This window comes from Macrobrachium rosenbergii, chromosome 11 (genome assembly GCF_040412425.1).
Source record: "Macrobrachium rosenbergii isolate ZJJX-2024 chromosome 11, ASM4041242v1, whole genome shotgun sequence".
NCBI classification, from domain to species: domain Eukaryota; kingdom Metazoa; phylum Arthropoda; class Malacostraca; order Decapoda; family Palaemonidae; genus Macrobrachium; species Macrobrachium rosenbergii.
Genome location: NC_089751.1, coordinates 14,248,123 through 14,261,711, shown reverse-complemented (window position 1 = coordinate 14,261,711; position 13,589 = coordinate 14,248,123). Strand labels below are relative to the sequence as shown.

Here is a 13,589-nt window from a genome sequence, read left to right as displayed (position 1 = left end):
AGCAGGGAATAAAACCAGCTCTCCTTCCTCAGGAGTTAGAGCTTCTAGCAAAGGGATAGAGAAAATCTACGAAGAGTTTTGGCCTTAACACCGTTCTTGGCACGAAAGGAAGCCAGAAATTATAATTCTGCTCCATTACGAGAAAACCCTACTAATGATGATATTGCTCACAATTCACTTATTCTTTTGGCCAAAGCCAAGGCCACCAGAAAGAGGGTTTTCAAAGAAAGAGCCTTGTGAGAAGCCTCTCTAAGGGGCTCAAAAGGAGGGCCTCTAAGGTGTCATAAAACAATATCTAGGTTCCATAAAAGAGGTTTCTGAAGAAACTTCGGCATTTCCAGTTGAAAAGAGCAAACAGCTTCACGTAAGTGAACGTCCTTTGAAATATCCAATCCAGTATGCCTAAAAACATAAGTCAGCATGAATTTATAGCCTTTGATGGAGGAAACAGACAAACCTTTAGCATATCTTAAGAATCGTAGAAACTTGATTACATTATCAATGCTGGTGCAAAGACATGAAATGCCCCTGGGCTTGCACCGTGTACTATACAGTTCTCACTGTTTCTGATATATGTATAGTATTAGTGGACTTTCTCCTTGCAGGGGGGATGGAGTCCCTAGACAACTTTGAAAAGCCTCTGGCTCTGAGGAGCTTGTTGACAGTTTCCATAAATGAAGTATGTTGATATTTCCGTGTAGCCTCCCTGCCCCTGTCTGTCGAAGTACAGGCAGTCCCCAGTTTAGAATGGGGGTTCTGTTCTTACGCCACGTCGTAAGCCAAAAATCGTTATAAACCTAAAAATCGTCGAAAATCGTCAAAAATCCTAAGAAAACCTTACTTTTAATGCTCTGGGTGTATTGAAAACGATGTAAACTGCATTTTTATTGAGTTTTTCATCAAAAAACCTCCAAATTTTTATTATTCTGCTGTTTTGGAGCCATATTATTTTTCTTCTGTTGGATCGGAGTACGATGTGTCATAACCCTGGAACATGCGTCGTAAACCGGGAAATAATTTCTGATGAATATATTTGAAAAGTGTCGTAACCTCGGAACATCGTAAGCCGGACCTGTCGTAACCCGGGGACTGCCTGTAGATTTGTCCAAAAAGGCAACTGTCTGGGAACTTCTAGTGACATTTCTAAGTCTGTGAACCATGCCTCCTCAGCCACCAAGGCGCAATTAGAATCATGGTGGTCTTCCAGAATTCTCTCAATTTCTTGAGCACTTCCTTCAACACAGAAATGGAGGGAAAGCATATACGAATAGGTTTTCCCAGTCTAAAGCCATAGGATCTACTGCCCAGGCTTGAGGGTCCAGACAAGTGGAGACAATGATTCAACTTCATTGCAAAGCGATCGATGGGAGGTTGGCCGAACTCGTTCCGAACTGCCTCGCACACAGTCGGGTTTAACATCCATTTGAGGGAGAGTGTACCTGTCCTGGACGACTTTGCATGTCTGCCAGAACATTCAATCGACCGGGTGCAAACTGGGGCCATTAAGACAATGTTCCTTCCCTCCATCCAGAGGAGTAAATCCATGTTAATGGCTACTAACGTTTCTGACTTCATGCCCCCTCGTCCTGTTAGGTACAACAGAGACACAGAGTTTTCCGAGAAGACAAAAATTACTTTGTTGGTCACTGCACTTTCCCGCTTCTGCAGCCCCTTCTGGATAGCCAACAACTCCTTGCAGTTTATGTGCAGATTTTCCTCGACTGGGGACCATACTCTGAAAGCAGCCTGATTCCCCATAACTATACCCCAGCTCTTGTCCGAGGCGTCTGAATACAGTGAGAGGTCTGGGCCCCAGACCTCGGGGACTCGAGAGAATTCCTTGCAAGCAGTATCTCTTTGGACATCCACCAGCGAAGGTAAGGGAACAGATCTGGGTTCCAGTGCCCTAACTAGTGGATTGGCTGTGACTCTCTGTGCCAGTGCTTCCTCAAGTGCAACTGAAATGGTCTCATCATAGTCGAGCACCTGGGACTAACTTCTCCAGAGAAGACATGTGGCCTTACAGAGACAGCCAGCATTTGGCAGGCATGCTTCCTGAGGGGGCAAATTCACTTGCGACTGACAAGAGATTGCCTACTCGAGCACGAGTAGGAAAAACCTTGGCAAGAACAGAATTTATCTCCATGCCCAGGTAGATCACTCTTTGAGATGGTTCCAGTGAAGACTTCGTTACATTTATCAGTAACCCTAGGGCTTTTGCTAAGCGCAGAACTAGCTCTCTTGCCCTCAGGCAATCCTGCCTGGACTTCGCAATGATAATCCAATTGTCCAGGCACAGAACATCTTTACTCCTGGTAAGTGAAGCCATTTCATGAAGGGGGACGAGACCCTGGTGAAAACCTGAGGTACGAAACTTAGTCCGAAACAAAGAGCTTGAAATTGGTATGTCTTTCCCCCACAGAAAAGGGTAGGAACTTTCTTGGATGTTGGCGAATGGGGACATGAAAATAAGCATCCTTCATGTCCACTGTAAACATCCATGCCTCTTTCTCCAGGGCGGCTAAGACCGTGGAGGCCAACTCCATGGAAAAAGGGGGCAGTTGGACACAGAGGTTGAGCTTGTATACGTCCAAAGCAGGCCTCCAACCCCCCGTTGCCTTTGGAACTAGGAAAAGCCTGTTGTAAAAACCTGGCAAAGTAGCCGGTACTTCCTCCATAGCTGCCTCCTCTAACAGAGAAGAGACTTCTTGACTCAAGATCCTTCTCTTCTCTGGGTTGCCTTTGTAATATCAAAAGGCTATGGGCTGGTTTGATAGAGGAGGCAAACTCCTGAAAGGAAAGCAGTTTTTCTTTGTCTGTCCATATTTACTACAATTTTGACATTGTAGTGGCTTTGGAGCATAAGGTCTCAGTTCTCTATTTTGGCCCAAAATTTTTACCTTTTGAGGTAGATCTTGACCCTCAAATTTTACTTCAGCAATTCTTAATACTTTATCATTCTGTTTACTTGGTATTATATATACCTCACAATCCTGGACTTTGGTATATCTCATTTTAAGAGAGTCCAACAGCATATTCTTATCAACCGGTTCATCATTATTTTCAGGAAGTACAATAGTAACCTGAATGCTATTCATAGTGTCACGCTTCTTTACTTTTACATGCACATTGCCGATGCTTTTTATGGACATATAGTCCTCAGACTAGCCTCTTGTTGTGGCTTCTATAAGCCACGTCTTTATTTTTATTGGTCTGAACGACATTTCTGTCGTTGAGTGTCTTTTTAATAAGTTTTCCAACTTTAGGGCTGAAACTTGTTGTTCTGTTTCCATGGTTAGAAACCTTGACCAACTTCCACTCCTAAAGAGGAAGTCAAAATAAGTCAAGGTTGGGTCAACACGATATTTACTCCTTTTGGATTTGCTTTGTACTGGAGCATAAGGTTCCAGTGTGATCACATTTGGATTTTTTTTTTTCTTTCTAAAGAATGGTTGTTAAAGGAGGTTCCGGCGGTTGTCAGCTGTGCCGAGTCACTACCATCAAAGGGCCCAGGGGTACTCAAATCTTTATTTTCACTTATAAAGATTTGAGGGAGAAAAAAAAATGAACCTAAAAACCTTAAAAAGATATCATCAGTTTTCAAAGTTTTATTCTTCCAACAATGGCACAAATGAGAACCAACTCCCAAATGTCCACTCCCTACCCTACCCCACAGGGGATGGAACAACATGATTAGAGTGGCCCAAGTGTAAGCCAAACCTGCTTGCTAGGACTGAGAGTATTACAAGAATACAATCATCCCTGCCCTAATCATGTTATGGGCAAACTGGATAGAATGCCAAGAGTCCTATCCCCAGAACCAGACGTCCCCCTGGAATCCGTGGTCCAGTCCTAATGAACAGTTCCACCTTTGAGCTGTCAATCTGATAACTCTCAGGTCTGAACATTATCGGGCAGTTGATGGTCCCACCACAGTTTCCACTACTTAGCTTCGGACATAAACCCAATCCCAGCTATGATATCTTTTCCTATTTATCAGGTCCTATAAATTTTAGCAAAAGTGGAAAATTCCACAAAAATTCATTCAAACAAATGTATAATGGTATATGGGACTCTTGGACTCAAACCCGGGAACAAATTCCTGGGGTTCAAGAGCCCCTCCTCACCATGTCAAGGTGGCCCCACACTGAGGAAGACTGATGGATAAAAGACATATTCTCTGTCTTGTCAGTCTCCGAGGCTATAGAAACAGACAGTTTTCCTTCAATAAGATTCCCAAAAGGATGTGCTGAAATTAAAGACTGTTTACTAAGGGGGGGAAACTGAAGGAACCAGCAGAGAGCAAAGCTGCTATCTTCTGCAAACTTCAAGGTTGCTCACAACCTGGGGTAGCTCCCGTATCACATCATGAAACGTCTTGTCTAGGGAAGCAAAAACCCTAAGGCCTTAACAAAAGGATCCCTGGCCAAAGGAGGAAGAAGTTCACCAAACTCCTTCAAACACCGTTCGACTGTGTTCAGTACAATTTCACTCAAGGACATAGCTTCCATAGCATTAGTCAAACTCTTATACATATTCTCAGGCCCTGGAATAGAGAAAAGCAACCTGCCTGACACAACAGCTCCTTTCTTAGTTGGAAAAATCATGGACAAAAAAGCACCGTCCACTGCCAGATCAGGAGAAAGGGGGAGAAACTCCCCAGTCCCATACACTAGTGGCTTCCTAGCATGAAGGAAGGGAGACAAAAGAGAGGATTCTTTGGAGGAGATCTTCTTAGGCAAAGCCTTAGCAATAGAGTTAAATCTCCTATATACAGAATCTGATAGCCTAAAGGAAGAGAGAGGAGAATAATCATACCCCAACCTGGAAGCTCTTAGAGAGTGAGCAGTATTCGAATGCTCCACTGAAAAGAACTGAGGATATCTGTCCAAACACAACTGAGCCAGTTCATTAAAACCTGAAGTGACTGATTCTAAGTGTTCCTCTTCCTTAACCAAGGGTAATGTAGGAGAATGATGAGAGGAAGAGCTGGGCCTAAACAAGTCTTCCTCATCTGCGACAGCTGAAGAAGCCTCAGAACAAGATGATCTTGTAAGACCTGGCGCTAGAATTCTACTTATCCACTCTGGTAAATACTTGAACTGAGAAAGGTCTCTACTGTATAACGATCTGACTGATAAAATCTGGCTGACACAGGAGGGTGAGAACCCTTTAACCATGGTGACTTGACTTCCAACACAGGAGAAGTGTAACCTGTTACCTTGATGCCACTAAGAACTCATTCACTCGCACTTACCTCCTCACTCCTCTTTCTATTTGAAGACTCACACATCATAGACACTACTGCAGCCCTGAAGAAACTCTATGGCCTACTGCCTCTTAAGGATTCATCGATTCTTCCCTTGAACTCAATGAGGAGGCATGTGGACTCGCTGAGGCAGCGTGCAGCCTGGCTGACTTAAGCAGACTCGATGAAGCTTCACGCAGCCTAGAATATGCCTGGCGTGGACCTGACACTTCCCTTGGCCTCGAATATCTGACACGCTTAGTCTTAGCCTCAGAAAGACAGTCCATAAAAGCCGCAAAAGCCTAGGAAGTGGAATTACCTACAGCCCTGATGAAATCAAAACTCGGACTACTGTCAACACAAAAGGAGTCTAGGCACATCAACTTACTGGCCAAATGCCTAACTAATGACTCCGGACTCCCTGAGGAGGCTGAAGGTGCAGCAGCATCGTTTGCTGCCGAACGCGATCGGTTACCTGGTTTGGATGAATCATTATAATAACCTTGGGAAAGCGAAGGCAAAGACTTTTTCACCCTACCATGAATGTCTTTAGGCTAGCGCAATTTGCATTTGTCCACTGAGGACCAAGAAGCAAAGGCAGGAGACAGAGGGCACAGTCCATGAACATCTTGAGATGTAAGTCCTCATTTGGGAACCCCGGGACTACCAGGCCTGTTGGCAGGAGGAGCCGATGGGACAGGCAAGGCTGCGTCCGCAGAGTTGCCAATGGAACGAGGGGACAGTGTCCCTGCCAATGCACTAGATACATTAGATGCAAAAGATTCAAACTTATTACCTAAAAATTCAATCTTAGATTTCACAGTCTCAATATCAGACTGCACTGATTCTAACCTACTACCCTGAACTGACTTAGTGGGTGTGGAAGGATGAGACTCTATTAAGGAAGAAGAATCAATAGACCTATCTATCTCTTGATCAGATGTTAATTCTAAGGAGGACTTAGATGCAAGACTAGCTGTTCTCTTTACACTCTTTCTAGGCATATCCTTCTCTTTTAATACAATACTTTACCATCTTCTCTACCTCTTGCAAAGACCATTCCCTGCAATGATCACAACAGTTGTCCGAATCACATGCTACCCCACGATGATCAATGCATAAATCGTGTGTATCAAACTTCAAAGAAGCCAATCTGGTCTTGCAACTGCTTACCTTTCAAAATCTAAGGGATTTTGATAAGGAAGATTAGGAAGAATCCATAATGAAAAAAACACCACAGTCTAGATGATCCAAGTCAACAACCATGAAAAAAATAAACCTAAATTCAGAGCACTTGTCTATACTACTATCCAATTTTGCTGACAATAGTAGAATGAGCAACCGAAACATTCAAAGTCCTACCGCCACAATACAAAGGGTGGGGGAGTAAACTATTGGGAGCGTTCATTAACAATTGTATCAATTTTAATACTTGTCGAACCCGCGCCAAAGTAGTCACAGATAAAGCTAAATGACAGACAGTAAGTTACACCTCAAAAAAAAAATTTTTTTTTTTTTTTTAAACAAACCGTTAGTCTAATTTCTATCTAAGTACCGATGCATCAAGGCCCAGGTTGCAGAACAGTCATGGCGCAAACTGGTTATTCTCTACATAGTCTAAACCATCTGCAACCTGGAGGGTTGAAAGGATGGGAATTTCTGTGTGAAGTAAATGTATGTTAGCCAGAAATCAAGATGAATGAGCTTACACAGACACAAAGAAAATGAAGATTTTGAAAAGGAGTGAATAGATGAGGTGTCCAACAACTGGAAAATAGAATGAGAGCTCAAAAAATGAGATGGGCTGGACATGTAATGAAAGGGGATAAGGAACCATTAGTCAGAAAAGTAGTACAGTATACTGTCCTTCCAATTTAAAAACAGTATTCATTGTCTTCTAACATTCCTTTACATGTTTGCTTTAGTATATATGGTAGACCCTCAACACATGACATTAAATTAACACAGCAAGGATATTGTAGGTACAAATATAGTATATATCACATACCTGGCTCTGAATCAAAATATGCACAGTATTTTGATGATCTTGTTACTCTTTTAGTATCAGTGACAGGTGTACTGATTGACACTGTTTTAGATGTTGATGGCATCATTTCCCGAACAGAATATGGAGACTGCGGAACATTAGCTGAACCAGACAGTCCTGAATGTGGAAGCTGTAATAACATGATGGGATCTATTTTACCTGTAACAAGAGGGATAAGAAGCATTATTGTAAAATATGCCTTTAATATTGTAACTTTGAAAGAAACTGCTTTCAGCAGCCAACATAATGTGCATACAGTAAATATTTTCTTTGATTACAGTCACTGCACAAGTTCAGCATAAAAAATGGATTAAATTTAGGAATGATTATATTGCAAATTTAACAACAGTTAACTATGGCAATAACTCCCAGGTATCAAATACAATTAGCACAAAACAGAATAAACTGAATATGTATAAGAAAAGTTTACACAAGAACTTTTCTAATACATATTCAGTCTGACAGGAGCTATTTAATAACTCAATCAACACTACACAACTGTCAAGTACTGTATACAGATACACCAAATCTTTAAGGGAACACACTAAAGTAATTATCAAATGATTCAGTTATGAGTGACATGCTAAGTACTGAACTGTTATCTGAATAAAACAATAAGCCATGAAACAGTATAACTATTTAAAAATTTTAATTATGTCCTATAGAAAGATTGAATCATAAAGCACAAGCTTTGTTATTTGATCTGCTAAGAACTGAACTTATGGCATGCATAGAAATAATTAACTACATCAAGAAAAAAATTGCTAATTAAAATGGCAGATCACTGTATCTCATCTTCTGTTTATTGTACACATACAATGGAATTTTAATCAATCACTTTTCCATTATAAATTAAGTTGTTTAGCAAACAGATTAAACATATCACCATCATTCATTTCTGATGTTATCTTTTTCCTTTATGCAGTTAGATATAATATGAATTCTCTCTAATTTCTGCCAGAAATGTTATCTGGTTCAGATCTACGTCTATGCCCAACCTCCATGATTTTTTGAGCCTGGTGGGGGCAGTGAGTCCTACTAAGCTCATGGCCTTTGACATCACAAAAGTAATTACATCAACCCAGAGTGATAACATTTTGCTGATATATCCTAATACTTTTATTGATCCTTGTGCCAAAGCACATAAATACCCATATTACACAATATGGTTTTTAATTATCTTAAAATTACAGTAACAGTAACACTTGTGCATATAAAACCACGGATAAAAATATTCTGCAGGTTAGTCAAAAATATGCTCATACAACTGTAAGTTCAGTCATATATATTACGGATTTAGCTGACTAATTGCTGGCCTTTGAAAACGTGTGTCCGTTGCAGGTGACCTTTATGTTGGCGTTGGTATTTTTTGCGGTTAAAAGTCTCTTCGTTGGGCGAGTTGGTAGAGTTGTGGGCTAGCACTCGCTAGGCCCGAGTTCGAGTCTCCGGCCAGCTAATGAAGAGTAAGAGGAATTTATTTCTGGTGATAGAAATTAATTTCTCGCTATATATAATGTGGTTCGGATTCCACAATAAGCTGTAGGTCCCATTGCTAAGTAACCAATTGTTCTTAGCCAGGAAGTTTACGACACAGGTTAGTAATGAACAGCTATAGTCGGTAGTCGACAGAGGCCTTTGCCGCAGTGTCTAGTTTGGTTCATTTTAAGATGTTATTGATGGACAATCAAGTAGAGCTTCTTACGGATCATAAGCCGTTGGGTCTTTTCAATAAGCCGGATCTTTCCCCTAAAAGAGCTAGGTGGTATCTGACAATCAGGGATTTTGATGCCAAGCTTAGGTATATAGAGGGTAGACATAACATTGTAGGGGATGCCCTTAGTAGAAGTTTTTCTGATGCATCTGGTACTCATGTATGTTATGTATTTGGAAATTGCATAGACTGGGATATCAGTTTGGTAGAATCTACACAGGATGAGGATGAGATTTTGGCAGCCGCAAAAGCGTTTCTTAGAGGGGAATTAGTTAGGAAGGGTTATAAGTTGCCTTTTTCAAGGCTTGAGTTAAAGGGTTATTTGTTAGTTAGGATGATTAAATACAGACTGAGAAATAGTGAGGACAAGGGTGATACGATGCAAATAGTTGTTCCTAGGAGTTTAGTATCTACGGTTCTGGATATTGTTCACTGTAGGTCTGGCAGTCTTCATTTGGGTATTGAAAAGACTTATCAGCATACACAGGGACAATTCTTTTGGAGGAATATGCTCACGTCAGTGGAAGACTTTGTGAGAGGCTGTTTAGTTTGTAATGCGTGTAAGCCATCGAGGGTCGTTTCTTGTGAATTGGGTTCATTTCCCATTCCCAGCAGACCTTTCCCTGGGGTCCATATGGACCTGGTGCCCAATTCCTGTGAATCTAGTTATGGCCACAGGCACCTGCTGGTGGTTGTTGACGAATTAACTAGGTTCATAGAGATTTTCCTTTGAAGCATAAAACATTCTTTAATGGATATATTTGTTGTTATGGGGTTCCTGAGGTACTGATTACAGATAATGGGAGAGAATTTGTGAACAAGACGTTAAGAGTGTCTTGCGGATGTAATGGGCATTCGGAAAGTCACTATTATTTCCTATAGACCAGAAGCTAATGGGCTATGTGAACGGGCAAATAGGAAGGTAATTGAGGCTCTCAGAATGACTGCAGGGGACAATGATGTAAATTGGGATCGATATATTCCACAGGTGCAGCATAGCATCAATTCTATGATTAGTGGTACCATTGGGATGTCTCACAATGAAGCGCTGTTTGGTTGCCCAGCGTGGGGCGCGTTTGATTTATTACCTATTCTGTAAAGGGAGGATGCGGTGAAAGCGCTAGTCTCTACTGCGAAAGAAAGATATGCGCGTCTGGCTACGAATCTTGAAATGACAACTCAGGATATGGTTGATAGGCACAATGCAAAGCCAGATAGAGTTTAATTTAAAGTTGCTGTGGGGGATAGGGCTTTTGCAAAAATAAATGTCAGGAATCAATTGAACTATAAGCTAGGTCCTAAATTTGAAGGTCCTTTTCGGGTTGTAGAAGTAAAGAAGGGGAACAGATTTTTTGTTCTAGATGAAAATACAGGAGTGCCTCGGCTGACACATATCTAAAATTAAAAAGGCAGGTTACTGGGAATCTTATAGGTTAATTCCTGTGATGAACTGTGGTTCTGATCATTTTTTTTTCTCTCTTTCTTTTGTTTTTTAATGGGCTTTATAGGGGTGTGAATTGTAGTTTTTTTTTAACTGGGGAGGAATTGGTGGTATCTGGTATCCGTAGCAGAGGTGGGATGGAAGTGGGCAGCAACCTTATTTCAACCCCATGACATCGTACTTTTCTTCCGGCCCATAGTTAACTGAAAGAGGGTTCAGCGCACCGGGTCATACTTCCTGAAGAAGAGAACTCAAAAGAAGGAGACCTAAGCCTCTGATCTCTTAGATATATGGGTATCCAACAGTCAGACTACTGGGCTAAGTCCAATGCAGAAATCCATTGCATTACAGGAAGTTCTGATAACAAACTAAGATAGCCACCTATACGTTTGCTATCATTCCTCTCTCTCTCTCTCTCCTTGCTAGAGAGAGGAGGGGTTTGCTACTGCTAGGTTTACTCATGTAGAATAAAAACAATTTAACAGTAACACTACTTCACTCACGTGTGTCTGGCCCATTCCAGCGTATGATGGAACCATCTTCTTACTGCCCGTAGGTAGAAGAAAGGAAATAGGGGGAAGGAAAAGAGACCAGTCATCTCAATCATCCTCAATTTCCTACCATCATCTTAGGCAAGATAACAAAACTGTCCCGCTAGGGGCACTGGATGAGCTACACAACATGTTGAACGACCACCACTGGACCCAAGGAAAAAGTGTCCAAGGACCTGTGGGCCACATCCCACGGGTAGACAGAAGAAAGTGAGCGTGGTTTGGCAGAGCCAAGAACCAGCATTCAAAATTCTGTGAACAGATAAGTTCTTAAATGCCAAGGAGGAGCTTAGTCCTCTAATGTCATGTGCTCTTGCATGCACAGTATTGCCAGTAGAAAATGATGATGTGAAGTAGGAGGCATGCCTAATCACTTCACGAAGCCAAAACGAAACAGTATTCTTAGACACTTCTCTCTTGACCCAGCCCGTACTAACTAACAAAAAGTCTTCGGCATCCAGGTCTTAGATGTTGATTCCTTTTTAGATAGCAACGCAGTGCTCTGATGGGGCAAAGGAGCAATCCATCTGGATCGTCATTAACAAAATCCCCAAGGGAAGGGATGGAAAAGGAGGTAAACCTGATATCATGAACAGAGGTGTTTTGAGTCTTAGCCACGAATTCCTGGACAAATTCTAATGCTACTGACTTCCAACCCTTGGTATGTTTAACATCAAAAGCTAGGCCATGGAGTTCGCCCACTCTCTTCAAAGAAGCCAAGGCTAGAAGGAAAACCATCTTGAGGGTCAAGTTCCTGTCTGATAGTTCGTATGGGGCTTGAGTGAGACTACTTAGCACCAGAGTCAGATCCCAGGTAGGAGGTTTCAATTCTCTAGGAGAACAAGACTGTTTAAACTTTTGAGCAGCACAGAGACTTCCCAAGATGAAGCTAGGTCCAAGTCCTTCAAACGAAGAACCAATGCCAAGGCAGCCCTGTAGCCCTTCATAGCAGAAACAGAAAGGTGTTTTTCTGCTCTGAGGAACATCAGAAAATCAGCTATCCGCTGAATAGAAGTTCCGAGTGGAGAGAAACCCCGTCGACAACACCAATCACAGTAGATGGCCCATTTCCCCTTATACACGGTTGAAGATGATCTTCTGAGGTAACCAAACATCTGTGTTGCAGATCTGTGAGAAAAGCCTTTCACTTGCAGAAGATACTGGATGGTCTCCGAATGTGAAGAGATAGGGATGTTAATTATTGATGGTATCGCTCTACATGAGGTTGACAGAGAGGAGTGCAAGGTTAGAAGATCAGGACATGACAGATCAGGCAAAAGGGGGGGAAAGGCGTAGGATGTTGAAGGCCGTCCTCTGCCACGGCAAAGAGATCTGGAACTACTGAACAACAGACCTCTAGCTTCCTAGCAAAGAGGTCTATCACCAGTCTCCCACACAGATGAAAAAGCCTGTTTGCCACCTCCTGATGCAGAGACCACGATCAGGAGGGGCAGACGACAAAGACGACTATGAAGACCAAGAAGGAGATCTACGCCGTCTCCTTAAGAATACAGCTGTATTTCTCTCGAAGGGCCAAGCCGACAGTGTGAAGCACAGTCTGAACGAAAGAGGAAGCAGACAGAGCAGCCGCAAATAACGTCATAGTAGAACTAGGCTGTGATGTCACAGGAGCAGACGAACTGTACAAGAGCTGTTGGAGCAACTGTAGGCTGAACGAGAGATGAACCAGGATGATGCATAGAGAGAACCAATGGCATCTCGCTACAAGGCTTAGTGTGAGACCCAGTTGAGTGGAGGCCGGGAGGGTTGGGAATTGACATGGCGGTCAACACTGGGATGCGTGAAGAAATGAAAAGGGACAGCAGGCCATCTAAGGTTGGTACCCTTGATAGGCCTAATGAAGTCCAAACAACCGATCTTCTGCACACCTGAGCCCGAAACAGAGGAAAAAGATGGTACTGCCACCACCCTCCCGGGAGGAGAAACATTCCCACCCAAGAGAGACGGGGCAGCATGAGGCATACTCAGAGATCCTTCTCCCAAAACTTCCAAAGACGAATCAATGGAAGAAAAAGAAGGAGACACACCTGACAAGGAAGGAGAAGCAAGTGGAGAAGCAGAACAATGAAGAACTTGAGAAACATCAATCGAAGGAGGAGAAAATCCTTCCCGAGATGGTGCCTCCAATTTCCTCTTGTGCTGCTTCTCCTTGGCAAATCTCTTCCATTGCACAGGAGGCCAAGAACAACACTCAGGGCAAGGGTTAGTCACATTAAAAAAACACAGAACATAAACATAATCAAGAAACATGGGCAAAGACAAAAATAACTGGCTACAGAGAGGAACGAGAGAAAGAAATGACCTTTCTCATTGGAGGTAAGAAGAAAACTAAAACGTCACAGGGATTGTAATAAGGTCACTGCCCGCTTCCCATCTCACCTCCATGACGGATGCTGGATGCCACCAATTCCTTTCATAAACAATTCTTGTTTTTTACTAGTTTCCAGTCGGCACCAGAAGATTTATCCTAATGCTAAGACCCAGGTTTGTTCCTCATATGAACAAATACTTTTTTGTCAATGTGAAACATTAGAAGATCATCATTCTTAAGAAGGCAAAAGTTTCCAAAT

The 13,589-nt window shown here is 42.3% G+C and overlaps 1 protein-coding gene across 2 annotated transcripts in view; it reads right to left on the bottom strand.

Moving 5' to 3' along the window:
- LOC136843172 (microtubule-associated protein futsch-like) overlaps positions 1-13,589 on the bottom strand; it is a 103,707-nt gene that overhangs the window by 29,005 nt on the left and 61,113 nt on the right. For both annotated transcript variants that reach the window (XM_067111242.1, XM_067111241.1), the window contains exon 10: positions 7,257-7,454. In XM_067111242.1, coding sequence (XP_066967343.1) covers positions 7,257-7,454 — 198 coding nt within the window. The remainder of the gene's footprint in view (positions 1-7,256; positions 7,455-13,589) is intronic.